At 43.1% G+C, this 21,243-nt stretch overlaps 1 protein-coding gene across 5 annotated transcripts in view; it reads right to left on the minus strand.

Annotated features, from left to right (window-relative positions):
- SV2B (synaptic vesicle glycoprotein 2B) overlaps positions 1-21,243 on the minus strand; it is a 258,548-nt gene that overhangs the window by 90,280 nt on the left and 147,025 nt on the right. For all 5 annotated transcript variants that reach the window (XM_061394311.1, XM_061394313.1, XM_061394308.1 and 2 more), the window contains exon 2: positions 10,922-11,706. In XM_061394311.1, coding sequence (XP_061250295.1) covers positions 10,922-11,372 — 451 coding nt within the window. In that variant the 5' untranslated portion in view covers positions 11,373-11,706. The remainder of the gene's footprint in view (positions 1-10,921; positions 11,707-21,243) is intronic.

Raw genomic sequence — 21,243 nt, forward strand, 5'->3', positions numbered from 1 at the left:
ACAATTCATTCTTCATCAATGTGGGGATTTTGCTAGTTGCTAAATATATCACCTCCCATTAGACATTCCAGAACTGGGGAAATAGCCACAGAGTGGATTTAGGGACCTACCAGGCCCACTGTGAGATGGACCTGAGCCAAAACTGCATTGACCACCTGACTTCCATTGTTCCTAGTCTGACTGATAGACCACCGTGACGTTCTGAATCTCCTGGAATTAGTGTCAGTCCAGATCCCATAATCCTCAAAAGGTCTGATTGTTTCCTTTTCCCCAATGCCCAGTCAGCCTGGTAGAAAGCCAAAAGTCCCCTGGGAGAAACTGAGAGAAAGATTAACCAGAATAAATTTTGGGCAAGGGTACTGTGATCCTTTCCTTAAGGAGACCCAGCCTCCCCTTCATTCACGGATTTGGGGCTTATCAATGGGCTCAAACCTGGGAAATGATTGAGGAACTGTGACCGTTTTTTGAGACAGGTTAGACTTTTGCTCCCTTGACCTGGAATCTTTCTGTTTATACAGCTCAAACAAGAATTTAGTAAGCTTTTATGTATTTCATCTGGGAATCCCTCAGTCTCCAGGAGCCGGGCTGTCCTGGTCCCTGTCTGGCTCCGTGGTCCATTACAGCAACACGCCCTCCTTGACCTTGGTGGTTAGGTACTGCCACTTGAGCCCTGCCACCCAGGGTCCCATGACTCCTCCTGCACTTAGGCTCCTCACTGCAGTGGCGGAAGTCCCCACTGTGAGGTCTGGCTTGCATTTAAGAGTGATTACAGAGGACTTCCCTGATGGTCCCATGGATGAGAATCCACCTGGCAATGCAGGGGACACAGGTTTGAACCCTGGTCGGGAAAGATTCCACATGCCAGGGAACAACTCAGTCCATGCGCCACAACTGCTGAGTGTGCATGCTGCAAGTGCCGTAGCCCCCACCGCCAGAGCCCGTGCTCATCAACAAGGGAACCCCCACAGTGAGGAGCCCACATACCACAAGGAAGAGCGGCCCCCACTCACCACAGCCAGAGAAAGCAACACACAGCGACAAAGGCCCAGCACAACCAACAAACTAAACACTAAAGTTTAAAAAAAGGTTGCTTATCTTATGTAAAAAAAATAAGAGTGACCATGCTGCTGCTGCTAAGTCGCTTCAGTCGTGTCCGACTCTGTGCGACACCATGGACTGCAGCCCACCAGGCTCCCCGTCCCTGGGATTCTCCAGGCAAGAACACTGGAGTGGGTTGCCATTTCCTTCTCCAAGAGTGATCATAGAGCTCTTCAAGGATGTTAGGAGGTGGCCTCACAAATTTATTTCTCATAGACACAGTGAAAGATACATGCTGTGGACCCTCCCAAGATGGGTGCATAGGTTTTAAATGACAAGTCCATTCTAACATTCCAATCTCCCTAAGCCTCTGAATCTCTTCCTCTACATAAAGCCTAGGCAGGTCTGGCACTCAAGTTTATACACTGTGAGCCAGCGTCTGGTCCATGTTTTAGCTACCCAACTAACCAAACCGGTAGAGCCCTTTTTAACTCCTCAATCTTCAATATTAAATGTTGATTTCTGTTTAGCAGGTCCATATCAATTAATGCAGCCCGATTCAATTTTATTTTCCTTCCCCATTACCCCACACCCTTAATATCCATTCCCACACATGTTTCCTGAACTTCTGTGTAAATTAGAAAACCAAGTAGTTCTTTTGCAGTGTAACAGACCTCCTCACAGGCTTCCCAGGTGGCTCAGTTGTAAAGAATTTGCCTGCCAATGCAGGAGACACAGGTTCAATCCCCGGCTCAGGAAGGTCCCCTGGAGAAGGAAATGGCAAGCCACTCCAGTATTCTTGCCTGGGAAATCCCATGGGCAGAGGACCGTGGCGGGGTACAGTCCATGGAGTCACAAAGGGTCAGGACACGACTGAGCATGCATGCAATGCAAAGACTTCTTCATGGGTCTCACTTTGACCCTCACTTTTAAGGACCTGCAGTAACTTGAGTCTAGTTATACAAGTCCAGAGGAAAAGAGGGGGTTGAGGTCCTCAGGAGAATCAACAATGTCTTCCAAGGCAACTGCCACAAGGGAGGCAATTATAGCTTCCTCATCAAAGCAGGGTTACACAGGTGGAGAGGCTGCATCTACTGGCGAAGAAGACGCACCAAAATTTAGAAGTTCAGTGCCCTCGGCTTCATCAGGGTCTTCCCATACATCCCCATGCCAACCTCCAGGATCCCATTTCTTGCCTATCAACAGTAGACATTCTGTGAGGCTGGGAATTCAACTCTACACTTGTAATTCAGTCACTTAGAGGATGGGATTCTGGGTTTGGTTGTCAGCAGTCTCAGGAGATAAACGTCTCCTTCAGGGCAGACACAGAAGATTCGGAGTCACTTATGCAGTGCTTGGTGCTGGGAATTTGAGCCCTGAATTCATTCATTTCTTTTGCCACTTTGTCAATGACATTAGGAGCAACCAGCCAATCTCATACTCATTAATTTGACAAAAATGTTAGTCTAACAAAAATGATGTCCCAGATCCTTGTCTCTTTTAAGTATCTGAACATGAGTATCCAATGAAATGTTGTATATGCCTGTGGCCACGTCACGCTGTGAACACAGTATCCAATGAAATGTTGTATATGCCTGTGGCCACGTCACGCTGTGAACACAGTATCCAATGAAATGTTGTATATCCCTGTGGCCACGTCACGCTGTGAACACAGTATCCAATGAAATGTTGTATATCCCTGTGGCCACGTCACGCTGTGAACACAGTATCCAATGAAATGTTGTATATCCCTGTGGCCACGTCACGCTGTGAACACAGTATCCAATGAAATGTTGTATATCCCTGTGGCCACGTCACGCTGTGAACACAGTATCCAATGAAATGTTGTATATGCCTGTGGCCACATCACGCTGTGAACACAGTATCCAATGAAATGTTGTATATCCCTGTGGCCACATCCTGCTGTGAACACAGAAGTGCTCTCTTTGCCACAGGGAATAGAGTCGATGCTGCCTTTAAATCTAACTGGGTCACAGGACCAATTCCAGAAGCTCCAGAATCAACTCAGTAAACATATCCTTCAGATTCTGTTCCCTTAGAACCACGTCCAGTACCAAAATCACTGGAGTAGAGTTGTCATCTTAAACCAGCTTTTCACTCTCTTCCTCAAAGTCATTTAATAGCTCTCCATTGAAAGCTCTTCCATTGACTGTGCAATCAAGCCCTCACTCCAAAACATGGCAATCAGTGTGGACTCTGTTAAGGGTCTATTCTAAAGAATCCCATGATCTAAAAAATCATAAAAACAACTGATACAATCAAACACAAAGAGATTATATGAAAATTCCCAGTGGTGGATTTCACCATAATGAGTATTTGTTTCCATGATACTAAGTAAGTACTTATTGAGCACATGTTGTGTGCCAGGCTCTGGGGTATAGGCGGCCCCTCGTTTTAGGAACTGACACTCTGAATTCAGGGCTAAAGATAAAGCGGCTCATAAATCAAGTGTTCTGCCCTGATGCTCACTATGAATTTGCATATAAAACAATTAAAGGATAATCTTTCATGACAGTAGAGTAATACATCCATCTCTGAGCCCCTATGGAAATTCAGTGCACACTTTATTCTAATGAATCCACTCCATCTGACATTGCTCCACGTCCTCCCTTAGCTCATACAGACATCACGCCCCAGGGGTCCCCTATTAGGTTCTAAATCACTGTCTGAAGCTGTAGGACTCCCTGAGCCTTCCCACTGCTGATGGCAAGAAAAACTAACAGCCAATAAAATACCCACAGAGCAACTAGACCCTTTCAGGAAATCCAAATTCTGAAGGCAAAAGTGGAACTGTGGCCTAAAAACAGAGCTCTCTTTCTTCTCATCAGCATGAAGGTGGGAATCACCCACAGTTCCAGCTTAAGGAGTATTTTTTACAATTATAGGAAAACCTTGGTGGTAATTTACCAAATTCAGGCAGAGAAGGACACTGTTGGTTTGTTTCATGTGTCATGAATAAGTACTGTCCTGCTGCTGGTAAGTTGCTTCAGTCGTGAACGACTCTGTGCGACCCCAGAGACAGCAGCCCACCAGGCTCCCCCATCCCTGGGATTCTCCAGGCAAGAACACTGGAGTGGGTTGCCATTTCCTTCTCCAATGCATGAAAGTGAAAAGTGAAAGTGAAGTCGCTCAGTCGTGTCCGACTCTTAGCGACCCCATAGACTGCAGCCTACCAGGCTCCTCCATCCATGGGATTTTCCAGGCAAGAGTACTGGAGTGGGGTGCCATTGCCTTCTCCGAAGTACTGTCCTAGCTATAAGGAAATAAGGATTAGAGATGCCAACAATTTGATGTCATTTGAAAAAGAAAATGTCACGCCAGATAGTCCTTAACTTCCTATCTTCAAGTCATATTAAATGATTTTTTCCTGTATATAACCAGAAAATACATAAATAGTAACTAAAAGAGATTAAAAAGAAGTGTAGATTCATTCATCAACCACCTAAAATCATGGAAGTCTTCAAGAGGAAGACTCCAAAATCAGCACAAGGACACACAGCCACTGCACAGAAGAGCAGATGTAAAAGCAGGCCGCTCAACTCCACAGCCTGCCAACCTCAGGTTCTGGCCCTTACGCTGTCTCTGTTTCCTTCACATCTGAGTAAAAGGGATAACACTGAACACTGCATTGCACAACTGCATAGTTTGGTATTCTATGTTTCTCGTGTGAACTTTATTTTCACCATTAGAGCAAAACTCACTGAGGGCTGGGACCTGCCTGCCTTGCATTGCCACGAGAGAATACTACACGGAAATGTTCAGTGATCCTTCTAAAAATAAGAATAACGAATTTAATTAACAGATGAGTGCCTTCTTCTTGTCTTAAAGGGAACTACCCGCTTCATAAGAGAAAGGGCTGAAGAAAAACAAATATAGTATATTAACACACATATATGGAACCTAGAATATACGGAACCTAGAACAGAGAAGGCGATGGCACCCCACTCCAGTACTCTTGCCTGGAAAATCCCATGGACGGAGGAGCCTGGTAGGCTGCAGTCCATGGGGTCCCTAGGAGTCGGACATGACTGAGCAACTTCCCTTTCACTTTTCACTTTCATGCATTGGAGAAGGAAATGGCAACCCACACCAGTGTTCTTGCCTGGAGAATCCCAGGGACGGGGGAGCCTGGTGGGCTGCCGTCTCTGGGGTCACACAGAGTCGGACACGACTGAAGTGACTTAGCAGCAGTAGCATGGAACCTAGAAAGATGGTGCTGATGAACCGATTTGCAGGGCAGCCATGGAGACGCAGCCACAGAGAAGAGACTTCACACGGCGGGTGGGGGGAGGAAGGAGAGGGTGGGAGGAACGGGGAGACTGCCATGGAAACATACACACTGCCATACGTAAAACAGACAGCCAGCACGAATTTGCTGTGTGACTCAGGGAACTCAAACTGGGGCTCTGCGACAACCTAGAAGGGTGGCGTGGGGTGGGATGGAGGTTCAAGAGGGAGGGGACCCTTGTACACCTATGGCTGATCCATGTTGTTGTATGGCTGAAACCAACACAATATTGTAATTATCCTTCAATTAAAAATAAATTTAAGAAAAGAAATAACTGCTGAAACTGTAAAAAAATAAAAAAGAAAAGAAAAAGAAACAGGGTTGAGCCTTGAATGCTAACATTTTTCATGGGGCTTTTTCTTCCCCAAATGAGACAGTTTTAGATGTGACCCACTAAAACACAACCCTTGAAGGAAGCAAACTTTCATCTTTCTAAAAGCTCAGCGAAGTGGCACAGCGGCACCTAGATATTTTTGTTACCTGGCCTGGGGATGCTTCTTTTATCTTCTGAATGGATTCATCCATTTCCAGGAAGAAAAATAACAAAATAGTTCATGATTTGAGGTCTGAATTTGGGAGTGGGAGGAATTCTCCCTCTGAATTCTTTCCCTGGAACATTAACTAGGGTCAAGTCTAGAGGCATCACTTTCAGTGTCTTTTTTCCTTTTTCTTTTTTGGCGGAACTACATGGCTTGAGAGATTTCAGTTCCCCCACCAGGAATTGAACTCGGGCCAGGGCACTGAAAGTACTCAATCCTAACCACTAAACCACAAGCAACTCCTCCAGTTTTTTTTCTTTTTTAATAACAAGAGAGTTAAGAGAATGAGAAGACAGCTTACAGACTGATAGAAAATATTTGCAAAAGACATCTGATAAAAGACGGTTATCCAAAAACTACAAAGAACTCTTAAAACTCAATAAGAAAGTTAAAAAGCTAATTTAACAACTCCAGTATTCTTGCTTGGAGAATTCCATGGACAGAGGAGCGTGGTGGGCTATAGTCCATGGGGTCACACAGAGTCAGACACGACTAAGCAACTTTCACTTTCACTTTCGAAGACGTTAATAGACACTTCACCAAAGAAGGATGCTTGTTAATCACTAAGACATATCTGACACTTCTGTGACCCCATGGACCGTGTAGCCCACCAGGCTCCTCTGTACCATGGGATTTCCCAGACAAGAATACTGGAGAGGGTTGCCATTTCCTCTTCCAGGGGATCTTCTCAACCCAAGGACTGAACCCATGTCTCCTTCATTGGTAGGTGGGTTCTTTACCACTGAGCCACCAGGGAAGCTATACAGAAGGTATACAGATAGCAAATAAGTATATGGAATGATGCTCCACGTCATAGGTCATCAGAGTAATGCAAGTTAAAACAGCAAGATACCATATCACACCTATTAGAATGACCAAATCCAGAACACTGAAGACATCATATACTGGTGAGGATGTGGAGCAACAGAAACTCTTATACACGCTGCTGGGAATGCAAAACGGTACAGCCCCTTTAGGAGACAAGTTGGCAGTCTCTTACAAAACCAAACTTATTCTCCCCATACAATCCAACAATCATACACCCTGATACCCAAAGGAGCTGAAAACTAACTATCCATACAAAAACTTGCACATGGACATTTATAGCAGCTTTATTCACAGCTGTCAAAACTTGGAAGCAACCAAGATGCCCTTTGGTAGGCAAATGGATAAATAAAACTGTGGTACATACAAATAATGGAATATTATTTAACCCTAGAAAGGCATGTGCCCATGCAAAGACAGGGAGGAAACCTAAATGCATATTATTGAGCAAAAGAAGCCAATTTGAAACAGCTACATACTATATGAGTCCAATTGTATGAAATTCTGGAAAAGGCAAAACCTTATGAAGACAGTAAAAAAAAAAAAATTAGTGGTTTCCAGAAATTGGAAAATTGATTTTAAAAAAAAGTAAAGAAACAAACTTAGCAATAATAATTAAAACATCTTGAGCACCTGTGATGGGCAGCCACCATTTCAGGCAAGTTAAATGCATTAAACTCATTTAGTCCTCAAAAATCCTATGAAGTAAGATATCCTTAGCGGCTCCATTTTGCAGAGAAGGAAACTGAGCACAGAGAAGCTAAGTAATTCCCAAAGTCACTCTCCTAAGAACTGGAGGAGGCAGGGTCCACTTGGCTGCAGGGTGATCTCAATGCAACTGTGCCAAGTTGCTTCAGTCATGTCTGACTCTTCTCAACCCCATGGATTGTAGTCCACCAGGCTCCTCTGTCCATGGGATTTCCCGGTCAAGAGTACTGGTGTGGGTTGCTGTTTCCTTCTCCAGGGGATATTTCCAGCCCGGGGATCAAACCTATGTCTCCTGCATCTCCTGGTTTGGCAGGCAGGTTCTTTACCACTGAGCCACCAGGGAACTGCAACTCTCTATAAATGCTGTAGGGAGACTATAATAATACAAAGTAACAAGAACTAACAGTAGTTTAGTGGCCATGGAGCTTACCAGCTTTATCTCATATAATCCTCGCAACAGATGTATCATTACCCTATTCCATATATAGGAAAATTGATCATTAAAGAAGTGACGACTTGCCCAAGACCACTTGCCAAGAAAGATAAATGACAAAGCCATTTGCCAAAACCTTGTTGACAGACACCAGTGTCCACACTGGCAACGTTCCCCACACCATGCTACCTCTCTGTTGGAAGAAATTTGTGGTGTTCAGGTACCCTATAGGGTGCCTGACAACTGGAGAGAAGTCTTCCCCATGGTATGACCTCCTTCCTAAAGTCCATGCATGAAAGAAAGGCTGTATGGTGTAGCAGAATGAGCACAGATCCTAAAATCAGAAAGACCTGGGTTGAAAGTCCAGCTCCAGCAATTACTATGTGCCATTGAATACAGCTCACTGAGTCTGCTTCCTGATATGTACAAATGGGACGAAAATTCCTATAAGCACCATGGTGACTATGAAGCTGACATGAGAAAATGCATAGAGAAGCCAGCCTGATGAGACTCTCCAGTCACCCACCTCCCTGGATCCATTAAGGGGCCCCACAAGTGCATATGGGAGCCCATCTCTGTCAGGGGTCTGCCTGCCCCTTTTGGGCTGAGTCATAGCATCTTCATCGTAAACACTGAAAGCAAAACTTCACAGCGTGGGTTCTCCAGATTGGGACCATGTTTCCTCAATTCCCAGCATTTGCCCTGGGAGCCAGCTCTTAATGAGGTTGTTGGGTACCAGGGTAGTGGAGAGACCAAGAGGGCATGAAATCATTACCGACATGCCAATTTGGACTAATACGAATCTAGGGTTTCAGTTGAGAATACCACAAAACAAAATAATGGTCTTGGAAATGTTTAGATCAACAGGCAACAGTTTCGTTTTGTCAGGGAGTTGGGATTCATTTTGATTTTGTCCTTTTAAAAAAGTCTATTGAAACTTGAAGAGACAGCAGAATTTTGCTGACAAAAATAATAATAATTTTTTTATTATTTTAAAATAATAAAAAAAAACTCTGGGTGACATCTTGCTTCTTCAGTCATTTCTTTTGTTTGTATATACTTGGTCTCTTTTGGTTCCCTGATAGCCATACCTGACAGAGATCTCATAATTTTAAAGGTCCCTTTAACTTTAATTAAACAGGAATAAATAAAAAACGTGGGTGTGTTTGGTTTATTACACTTAGTGTAACTTGTTTCATCCATGTTGTAGCTTGTGTTAGAATTTACTTCTTTAAGATTGATTATTTTTTTACATTTATATTCATTAGGGATAGTGGCCTGTATGCTTCTTTTTTAAAAATTTTATTGAAGTATAACTGATTCACAATGTTGTGTAAATTTCTATTCAGCAAAGTGATTCAGATATATAGGTCTCTCTATATATAGACAGGTATCTTTTCATATTATTTTCCATTACAGCTTATCACAGAATATTGAATATAGTTCCCTGTATGACCTTACAATGTATCCATCCTATATATAACAGTTTGCCTCTGCTAATCCCAGGCTCCCATTCCTTCCCTCCCCTACCTCCACTTCCCTTTGGCAAACACAAATCTATTTACTACATCTGTGAGTCTATGAAACCATTTTTAAAAGCCTCCAGGGACAGTTTTTTATGCAGATGTTTTCTCCATTTTATACCCTAGTCCTATTTATTGTGGCTGTAAATCAGGGGCCAATGAACTATAACCCACAGGCTAAATTCAGCTTGCTACATTGTTTCTAAATAAAGTTTTATTGGAACACAGTTGTGTCCATTTGCATATTGTCTATGGCCTCTTTTTTGCTAGAGGCAGAGTTGAGTAGTGGCGACAGAGACCATCTAGACCTGTAGAGAAAATATTTGTCAATCCCTGCTCTAAAGCAGGCAGTGGGGCCAGAATGGCACAAAATGTTTGAAAGCATGCATCCTTACCATAATCAAATAATTTTGTTTGTTAATACCTGTTTGTCCTACTTTATGTAAGTTCTTTGAGAGGCAAGGACAACATCTACCTTGTTCAATATTTTTTCTCCAGGGCTGGAGCAGAAAGACTAAAACATGGTATACAAACAAGAAATATCTGTTGAATGAATGAACTAAATTTCTGGGTGGATTTTGAGTTCTTGAGGGTCATAACGGTTAAAATGTCTCAGTCTTGAGTAAGAACCTGACTCACGGTAAGTTCTCTGACACTGTACTTTTGCTAAACAATCAATTGTATGGACTGTGAATTTAGAGAATGAATATGTTTTGTAGGACATTTAATGACCAAGACAAGCCCTTGTCTATATTCTGATGAATCTCTTCTATGCCACACTATTTATGCCCACACTCTCTCTAACTTCACAAAATTCTCTGTGCCTCAAGCCCTGATATCTGAAGTCTGGCTCTGATGGTGCTAGTCTCATCAAGGATTTGCCAAGCTCCCGTCCTCCATCCCACGGACTCCATCTGTGCTTCACAGTGTGGCTCCCAACAGCCTGCAGGGGCTCTGCGGGTGGCTCAGCCCAGCATTTATCGCCAAGACACACGGGCGTTCAGCCCACTAACACTTATATACAAGAGAAACCAGGAGCGGATGTTAATGGATTCTGGAAAGTCACAGAGAGGACTGAGTGGAAGAGACATGCACACACACAAAACGAATTTGTTATTTGGATATGGAAGTTGATTTAATATAAAGAAGAGAGAAATCAGACTCTCAGGGCGGAGGAAAAGGAAGTATAACCTTTAAAATCTGTGAATCCCTATATTGTATGCCTGTAACTTATATAATATTGTACATCAGCCATACTTCAATTTTTTAAAAAAAAGACTTGGAAAAAAGAACTAAAGTCTTGAGAGTCAGTTCTCAGTAGGAACCTAAGCTCCAATATCTATCAGCTTTGTAAACCTGTGCCTATTAAATTCTCTGAGATAAAAACACCTTCATGACAAAATGGATATAAAATGATGGTGCTGCAAGGACATCATGGTAGATTTAAGACGCCTAAGAGTGACAGGTGCTATACAAATTATACCGCTCTTTCCCGCTTCAGATTTTCACGCCACAGGGAGAATGAGCTCTGAAAAGTTCTACTTACCAAGCATTCCTTTCTTGGAACTAGAGAGACACATGTCCTTCTCGGCACTGGGCAGGGCAAAACTCACCACGAACACTTCCACCCCATCAGCCATCAGGGCCAAACCCAAAACAAAAAAGAGGGTCCACTGGAAGCGTCCGTGGCCACACTCATCAATGATGGTCTCGTACTGGTGCGCCAGCTGCTCCTCGTCTTCCATCCGCTCGGCCAGCAGGTCTGCCTGGCCCCGAAGGCCGTCGGCCCTGGAGGACGCCATCTTGGCCTGCTTGGCCTTGACGTCATCCGGGTGAGGGATGCCCTGGTACTCGCCTTCGTAGATCTCGTCTTCCTCATCGTGGCCTTCCGTAACGTCACTCTGCGCATCCTCTTCTGGATTGGACTCATTGCCACGATAGTAGCCATCGCTGGGGGCGTAGCCCTCGTAGTTGTCCTGGTATTTGTAGTCATCCATTCCTCGGCTCTGGGGCTGCCTGCTTGCCTCTTGAGCTATATTCCCTTCACTGTGATAGAGGTTTGGGCTGTTTCAATAACCATCATCCATGCCAGCTACAGACGTTTAAATGTAGACTTCTTGGGTGAATGTGACACCCTTTGTCTTTTGCATTCAGTGGCTATTGGAAGTCTTTGAAAAGTTGCAAAGTCTGGCCTGGTCTCCTTCAGCAGTCCAAAGGCGTTGTGTTGAACGTTGATTAGAAATGGGTCCAGCTGTTCTCCTTGACAAGGAGCCCACAGGACTTGGCAGCTTGCTGACTGGCCTGATTTGTTCTGCCACTGAAGGTTATGCTCTGGAGTGAAAGAAAGAAAAGACTGTTATGAAATGTAGAAATTCTGGCAAATTACTCTCAGAATTGAACAAATATATTTATTAGTGCCAAGGTTTCATGTGTAAGGTGGAGGGCATCTTGATTAGACATCAGATTCATATCAAATGAATGAGCCTCAAATCAGTGAGAAAGAACAGTGGTCAGAGAGCCCTTGGAAGCACTGATTAACCCATGAAAGGGGTCAAGTCTTATATTAATACAAGAATGAAATGTAAAGTGGGCAAGACATTTTTCAATGCAAGATGATTTTGTGTTATGGATTTTCTGTTAGAATTAATCAAGCTTTTGGCAACAGGGCAGGTTTATTACAGTTCAGCTTCTGTTATGAGAAGACCAGCTTCTCTAACTGTCAAGAAGTGTCTGTGCAATTTTATACCTAGAAATGTATGGCTAAGAAATATCTAGGACCATTTTTCCCAAGGCTCAGCTTACTTTTGATACTCAGCGTTGTGGTTCCAGGGCTACTCTGATGTCCTTGCACTTGCCTTAAATAGGTGAGAATAGTTGCCGAAGACCTAGAGTCAGAGAGCTTGTGTCTGAAATTCGATCCTGCCACGCAGTGGCAGTGTGATCATGCGCATGTTTCTGAGCCTCGATGTTCTCATCTGTAAACTGGAGATAATCAATAGCACTTAACTCATGAGGTTGTGCATAAAGTGCTCAGGGTAGTGTCAGACTCGCTTGGTAAGCACTTTTTAAGCTTTTTTTAAACTTTTTATTTTACACGGGAGTAGAGCTGATTAACAATATTATGACAGTTTCAGGTGGACAGGAAAGGGACTCATCCATATACACAAGTGCATCCATTCTCCCCCAAACTCCTCTCCCATCCAGGCTGCCACATAACACTGAGCAGGTTTCCCTGTGCTATACGGCAGGACTTTGTTGGTTATCCATTTCTAATAGAGCAACCCTATTTAAACACTGATGTTCTTTTGCTCTTTTTTCTTCCTAGCTCCAATTCTGGGAACCAGGACCCAGTATTGTCAGACCTAAGACCTTACCTTGTATCCCAATTCCAATCACTGGGTCCATCTGTTGATTTCCATGCCCAGCAGTGAAATATTATTGCGTGCATGTACGCATGCTCCATCGCTCAGTTATGCCTGACTCTTTGCAACCCCATGGACTGTAGCCCGCCAGGCTCCTCCATCCATGGAATTCTCAAGACAACAATACTGGAGTGGGTAACCCTTCCCTTCTCCAGGGTATCTTCTCAACCCGGGGACAGAACCAGGTCTCCCACGGTGCAGGTAGATTCTTTACCATTTGAGCTACCGGGGAAGCCCAGCAGACCCTGTCCTAATCACGTCCCTATAACCCTAGTGCTCACAAGGTCTGCAACCACCATTTAACAATGTGCCCTGGGCACCAGAAACTGTGCTAAATGTACCACATCCTTTATCCCTAATTCCTACAATGATCAGAAGGAGAAGAAAACTGTGCCTGTATCTTTATCTTACAGATAAATAAATTTGTATTAGACCATGCCAGACTGAACCATGTCAAATTAATATTCTAAATCTGTTTTTATTATATCTGTTTAGGACCACAGGAGGAATATAAATCACATGTAAACAGCATGAGAGCTTAGCAGAGTGCTATAAAAAATGGAGAGAGGATGCCAACTGCCTGAGATCTGGTGTGCTATTTTCATCCTGGGGGTTCTGCAAAAATGTCATGAACCAAAAATGATAGATATGCAATTCCAAAAGCACGTGTGGGAAATACCACTCGGGGCAAAGGTCCTGGGACTCACTTTGTGGAAAGAAGCAGATCTTTGTCAAAACGAATTCCTCTCATCATACCCAGTTAAATGGACCGCTGTGAATGTCCGATGTCATGGAGTCAGGAAGACTATCATATGTTGTGGGTTTTCTCCTCTTTCATTGAGAAATGCCAACTCATTTTCTCAGCAAAGTATTTTCTAGAGAATACAATAATTAATCATTTTCTCTGTTACAGATTGAGTTGGGAAAAAATGGTATACTGAAACCCTAACTTCCAGAACCTCATAATATGACCTTTTTAGGAACTACATCATTACAGAGGTAATCAAGTTAAAATCAGGTCATTAGGGTGGCCGCTAATCCAAGATGACTTGTGACCTTATAAAAGGGGGGAATCTAGATGTGGAGACAGACACGCATAGAGAAGATGCTGCCTTCTCTCTGTCAGTGGAAGGGTACCACTGACAAGACAAGGGATGCCTGAGGCCAGGAGAAAGACATGGCTCACAGCCCTCAGAAGGAGCCAACCCCCCTCAGAAGGAACCAACCCCCCTCATCAGGACTGATCAAAACCAACACTTTGATTTTGGATTTCTAGACTGTGGCACTTTGAAACCATCAACTTCTTTGTTTAAGCCATTCAATTCATACTGCTTCGTTATGGCAACATTAGGAAATACATACATTTGAAAACATTAGCAAGTCTAGTGTTTATCAGCTAAACAGCAATAATAAAACAACCAGAAGAGCAGCTACTAAGATAAGCATGTTACCAGCATTATCTCATTACCCTCACAGCCAATAAAGAAGCAGTACTATTCTCTCCATCTCACAGATGGAGACACTGGGGGCCAAGAGGATTCAAGAATGTGCCCAAAGTAACACAGAGAATCAATATCAGGGCTTGGATTTGAAGCCAGCCTCAAAGAGCATGTTAGGGATGTTAGGGATGAGCTTCTGATTCCCAGGTTCAAGATTGTTTGCCCATTCTCAACAAACATTCCCCAAGATCCTTGGTGCTTAAGGCAGTGTATTAGGTATGACATGACTTGATCCCCACTCTCAAGAGGTCTACCCCTCATGAGACAGTCAAACAACACAAAGCATCATGCATCATAAAAATGACAATCTTGACTATCAATAACATTATCTTTCATTTATTGGATGCTTTGTGGCTTTGACCCAGGTACAGTGCTGAGTTTTGTAGTATCTTCCAACCAGGGCAAGAACCCTATGAAGCAGGGGCTGTTTTTACACTCAGTTTACAATAAATAAGACTGAGGCTGAAGAGGTTGGACAGATGCCAGTGTCCCGGGTTGTAGTTCTCTCAGGGGATTCAGAGAAGGGAGAGATCACCATAGGCTGAGTTCTGCCGAAATAGCATCCTAGAGGTTAGGGGCCTTCCAAGGGCAGGCAAGCGCTCAGAGAAGCAAACAACAGAGAAGGGGGCACTACGGGCTGGAGGACAGAGAAAAGCAAAGGCACAGAGTCAGGGATGGCTTCACTTGTGGCAGCAGTGAAGCATCCGCCCACAGCAGAGGATCCAAAAGGGGGCAATCACAGAAGATAGACTGGGGAGGTAAATAGCAATCAGTCTGAATGCCCTGCTCAGGGACTGGGAATTATCCTTTGAGCAAAAGGAGCCCTGAAGATGGTTGTTGAATTGAGTAAGAGTGGTGTGTCATGTAGAGCGGGAATCTGGAAAGATGTTGCTAGTGGGGATGCAAATCCTCATTTTTAAGTGAAAACCCAGAGACAATGAAACCAGGTAGAAGTTTTCATCTCTCTGTGTGTGTGTGTGTGTGTGTGTGTGTGTGTGAATAGCCCAGAGGTCAGGTTAGGCCTGGACAAAGGAGTTGGCCTTCAGACAAGAAGAGAAGGATAAACACAAGGAGAGGTTCACAGGAGAATGAGTGATGTATTTCCTGGCAGGTGAGAAGAAACAGCAAGGACAACTGGGATGATGATGACTCTAGGGAGGCAAATTCTGGACTGGAAATCCTACAACTGCTGCGCAGTTAAGACAAGCAAAAATCTTCTTTCAAGCCGATCCGCCTTTTTGGAAGGTGAAGTGAAAGTCATTCACTCAGTCATGTCCGACTCACGTGTCCGTGACCCCATGAACTATACAGTCCATGGAATTCTGCAGCCCAGAATACTGGAGTGGATAGCCATTCCCTTCTCCAGGGGATCTTCCTAACCCAGGGATCAAACTCAGGTCTCCCACACTGCAGTTTTTACCAGCTGAGCCACCAGGAAGGTGGCAGGATATATACCAGGCTTCCCAGGCGGCACTACTGGTAAAGAACCCACCTATCAATGTAGAAGACATAAAAGATACAGGTTCGATCCCTGGGTTGGGAAGATCCCCTGGAAAAGAAAATGGCAACCCACTCCCGTATTCTTGCCTGGGAAATCCCATGGACAGAGGAACCTGGGGGGCTACAATCCCTAGGGTCTCACAGAGTCAAACACAACTGAACCGACTTAGCAGGCGTGCATGCAGGGTATATAGCAGAGTGGTTCAAGAACACAGCCCGAATGTCAAGGCACCAGGTTCAGATCCTGACTCTGCCACTTCCTGCTACCTGTGTGCAAGCTACTGGTCACTCTGTGCCTCGGTTTACTCATCTGTAAAGTGGCTGCAATACAAGTGCCCACACTGGGGATGTGAGAAGATAATACATGAAGACTGCTTAGCACAGTGCCTGGCACAGGTGTGACCAACATAAATTTGAATTATTATCATTGTTGTTGTTACAATTATTATCTGAGCATTGATAAGGAAAATGTAGCCCGGATCTCAGCTTGAGCTTTGCTGAACTCCACTTGAGATCTGAGGCCAATCTGGACTGGGCTGGGGAACCAAATACAGAGAAAAACAAACTGACATTTAGTTATTCAGGAAGACCATTGCTTCTCAAAAATGGCCTAGCACAAATCTCTTAAGCACCCTCCTTTAACTCTTACATTCTATTAACCTCTGCATCTGTGCCACCTGATTCAAAATCACTGTGTGGTAAACACTTGTTCGTAATTAAATATCACAGAGAACAAAGCTAAAAATATTACAATCAAATGATGTAATGCTTCCCAAAATGTGTTCTGCAGAACATTAGGCCTTTTAATATGCTCGTTTAAGGGAAAAAAGAATTTCAAGAGAAAATGAGTTTAGGAAACGTTGTGTATACTCTATTCACCATTTGCTTTCAGAGACTAGTAATTCACATGGCTATGTTAAAAGCTGTGAGAAGACCTGCATAAAGATCCATTTCATACCACAGTGAGCTACCACAACACACACATCAGATTTGCTCCAATCAACAGACAAACGACAGCAAGCGTTAGCTTGTATATGATGAACTAGAACTAGAACCCTCATACATTGCTGGTAGGAATGAAAAATAATTCTCCCACTTTGGAAAACAGTTTGGCAGTTTCTTAAAATGTTCAACATATGCTTACCAAACAACCTGTTGATTCCATCCTAAGAATCTACCCAAGAGAAGTTAAGACATAATGCCCACAAAAAGACTAATACTTGAATGTTAAACACAAAATAATTTATAATAACCCCAAACTGGGAACAATACAAATGTCCATAACTAATGAGGGATGAACAAAAGGCAGTCTATCGATGCAAGGGAATAATAACCAGAAAGAAAAAAAGAAAAACTTTACTGGCACATATTACAACACAGAGGAACCTCAGAAACATTACGTCAATTAAAAGAAAGCAAACACAGAGGGCCATGTACTGTGTACATGTGTGTGTATCAGAGCATTCTGATATAGATTCCGTTATATGAAATCTCCAGAATAGGCAAATTTCAGTTCAGTTCAGTCGCTCAGTCATGTCCAACTCTTTGAGACCCCATGGACTGCAGCATGCCAGGCTTCCCTGTCCATCACCAACTCCCGGAGCTTGATCAAACTCATGTCCATTGAGTCGGTGATGCCATCCAACCAATTCATCCTCTGTCATCCCCTTCGTCTCCCACCTTCAATCTTTCCCAGCATCAGGGTCTTTTCCAATGAGTCAGTTCTTCGAATCAGGTGGCCAAAGTATTGGAGTTTCAGCTTCAGCATCAGTCCTTCCAATGAATATTTAGCACTGATTTTCTTTAGGATTGACTGGTTGGATATCCCTGCAGTCCAAGGGACTCTCAAGTCTTCTCCAACACCACAGTTCAAAAGCATCAATTCTACAGCACTCAGCTTTCTTTATAGTCCAACTCCCACATCCATACATGACTACTGGAAAAACCATAGCTTTGACTAGATGGACCTTTGCTGGCAAACTAAGTCTCTGCTTTTTAATATGCTATCTAGGTTGGTCATAGCTTTTCTTCCAAGGAACAAGCATCTTTTAATTTCATGGCTGCAGTCACCATCTGCAGTGATTTTGGAGCCCCCAAAAATAAAGTCTGTCACCGTTTCCATTGTTTCCCCATCTATTTGCCATGAAGTGATGGGACTGGATTCCATGAACTTAGTTTTCTGAATGTTGAATTTTAAGCCAATTTTTCACTCTCCTCTTTCACTTTCATCAAGAGGCTCTTCAGTTCTTCTTCACTTTCTGCCATAGGGTGGTGTCATTTGCATCTGAGGTTACTGATATTTCTCCTGGCAATCTTGATTCCAGCTTGTGCTTCATCCAGTCTGGCATTTCACATGATGTACTCTGCATATACGTTAAATAAGCAGGGTGACAATATACAGCCTTGACGTACTCCTTTCTCGATTTGGAACCAGTCTGTTGTTCCATAACTGTTGTTTCTTGACCTGCATACAGATTTCTCAGGAGGCAGATCAGGTGGTCTGGTATTCCCATCTCTAAGAATTTTCCACACTTTGTTGTGATCCACACAGTCAAAGGCTTTGGCATAGTCAATAAAGCAGAAGTAGATGTTTTTCTGGAACTCTCTTGCTTTGTCAATGATCCAACAGATGTTGGTAATTTGATCTCTGGTTCCTCTGCCTTTTCTAAAACCAGCTTGAACATCAGGAAGTTCACAGTTCATGTACTGTTGAAGTCTGGCCTGGAAAATTTTGAGCATTTCTTTGCTAAGGTGTGAGATGAGTGCAATTGTGCGGTAGTTTGAGCATTCTTTGGCATTGCCTTTCTTTGGGATTGGAATGAAAACTGAACTTTTCCAATCCTGTGGCCACCGCTGAGTTTTCTAAATTTGCTGGCATATTGAGTGCAGCACTTTCACAGCATCATCTTTTAGGATTTGAAAGAGCTCAACTGGAATTCCATCACCTCCACTAGCTTTGTTTGTAGTGATGCTTCCTAAGGCCCACTTGATTTTGCATTCCAGGATGTCTGGCTCTAGGTGAGTGATCACACCATCATGATTATCTGGGTCATGAAGATCTTTTTGTATAGTTCTTCTGTGTATTCTTGCCACCTCTTCTTAATATCTTCTGCTTCTGTTAGGTCCATACTGTTTCTGTTCTTTATTGTGCCCATCTTTGCATGAAATGTTCCTTTGGTATCTCTAATTTTCTTGAAGAGATCTCTAGACTTTCCCATTCCATTGTTTTCCTCTATTTCTTTGCATTGATCACTGAGGAGGGCTTTCTTATCTCTCCTTGCTATTCTTTGGAATTCTGCATTCAAATGGGTATGTATATCTTTCCTTTTCTCCTTTGCCTTTCACTTTTCTTCTTTTCACAGCTATTTGTAAGGCCTCTTCAGACAACCATTTACCCTTTTTGCATTTCTTTTTCTTGAGGATGGTCTTGATCACTGCCTCCTGTACAATGTCATGAACCTCTATCCATAGTTCTTCAGACACTCTATCAGATCTAATCCCTTGAATCTATTTCTCACTTATACTGTATAATCATAAGGGATTGATTTAGGTCACACCTGAATGGTCTAGTGGTTTTCCCTACTTTCTTCAATTTAAGTCTGAATTTGGCAATAAGGAGTTCATGATATGAGCCACAGTCAGCTCCCCATCTTGTCTTTGCTGACTGTATAGAGCTTCTCCATCTTTGGCTGCAAAGAATATGATTATCTGATTTCAGTATTGACCATCTGGTGATGTCCATGTGTAGAGTCTTCTCTTGTGTTGTTGGAAGAGGGTGTTTGCTATGACCAGTGCATTCTCTTGGCAAAACTCTGTCAGCCTTTGTCCTGCTTCGTTTCGTACTCCAAGGCCAAATTTGCCTGTTACTCCAGGTGCTTCTTGACTTCCTACTTTTGCATTCCAGTCCCCTATAATGAAAAGGACATCTTTTTTGGGTGTTAGTTCTAGAAGGTCTTGTAGGTCTTCATAGAACCATTCAACTTCAGCTTGTTCAGCGTTATTGGTCAGGGCATAGACTATGATACTGAATGGTTTGCCTTGGAAATGAACAGAGATCATTCTGTCATTTTTGAGGTTGCATCCAAGTTCTACATTTCAGACTCTTGTTGACTATGATGGGTACTCCATGTCTTCTAAGGGATTCTTGCCCATAATAGTAGATATAATGGTCATCTGAGTAATATTCACCCATTCCAGTCCATTTTAATTCACTGACTCCTGAAATACTGATATTCACTCTTGCCATCTCCTGTTTGACCACTTTCAATTTGCCTTGATTCATGGACCTAACATTCCTGGTTCCTATGCAATATTGCTCCTTACAGTATCGTACTTGACTTCCGTCACCAGTCATATCCACAACTGGGTGTTGTTTTTGCTTTGGCTCCATCTCTTCATTCTTTCTGGAGTTATTTTTCCACTGATCTCCAGTAGCATACTGGCAAATTTATCAAGACAGAAAGCAGATAAGTGGTTGCCTGGGGCCAGAGGTGGGAGAGGGGAGTGACTGTAAGTAAATTTGAGGAAAGTTGAGTGTTGGGAATATTCTAAAACTGGATTATAGTGATGGTTGTTGCAAAACTATAAATTTAATAAAATCATTTACTCCAATGAGTGTATTTTACATCATGTGTATTTTAATAATAAATTATATATTAAATATAATAAATTAATTGTTCAGTCATGTCTGACTCTTTGCAACCCCATGTACTATAGCCTGCCAGGCTCCTCTGTCCATGGAATTCTCTAGGCAAGAATATTGGAGTGGGTAGCCATTCCCTTCTCCAGGGGATCTTCCTGACCCAGAGATCAAATCCAGGTCTCCTGCATTGCAGGTGAATTCTTTACCATCTGAGCCACTAGGGAAGCCCTATTATGTTAAATAATTTTATAACGTATATTAGGTAATAAAGCTCCTATTCTCTCCCTTTTACTTCCTTCCAAAATCTATTTAACAGGATTTAATTGATGGAAACCAGTGTTTCCCATGATTATGGACCTCTTTTTTCTTGGAACCTGTATTAACCTTTATGGAATATAGGCTCTTCTAAGGGGGCTTCTCAGGTGGCTTGGTCATAAAGAATCCATTTGCCAATGCAGAAGAGGCAGATTCAATCCCTGGGTTGGGAAGATTGCCTGGAGTAGGAAATGGCAACCTGCTCCAGTTTTCTTGCCTGGAAAATCCTATAGTTAGAGAAGCCTGGCAAACTACAGTCCATGGGGTCTCAAAGAGTTGGACACAACTGAGCAACTGAGCATTCCTGCAGACTCTTCTACATAGTAAAGCACTGATTTTGTGCTTAGAACCTAAGTTTTATTCATCTTAGGATTTTGTCATGCATTGAAAGACCACTTGGCAGGTATCCCAGAATCTATCTGCATGCAGGACCCATTAGAAGTAAGAATTAGCTAAAAAGAAATAGCCTGGTTGTAGCCCAGTGGGCCAC

Source organism: Bos javanicus, chromosome 21 (genome assembly GCF_032452875.1).
Source record: "Bos javanicus breed banteng chromosome 21, ARS-OSU_banteng_1.0, whole genome shotgun sequence".
NCBI lineage: Eukaryota > Metazoa > Chordata > Mammalia > Artiodactyla > Bovidae > Bos > Bos javanicus.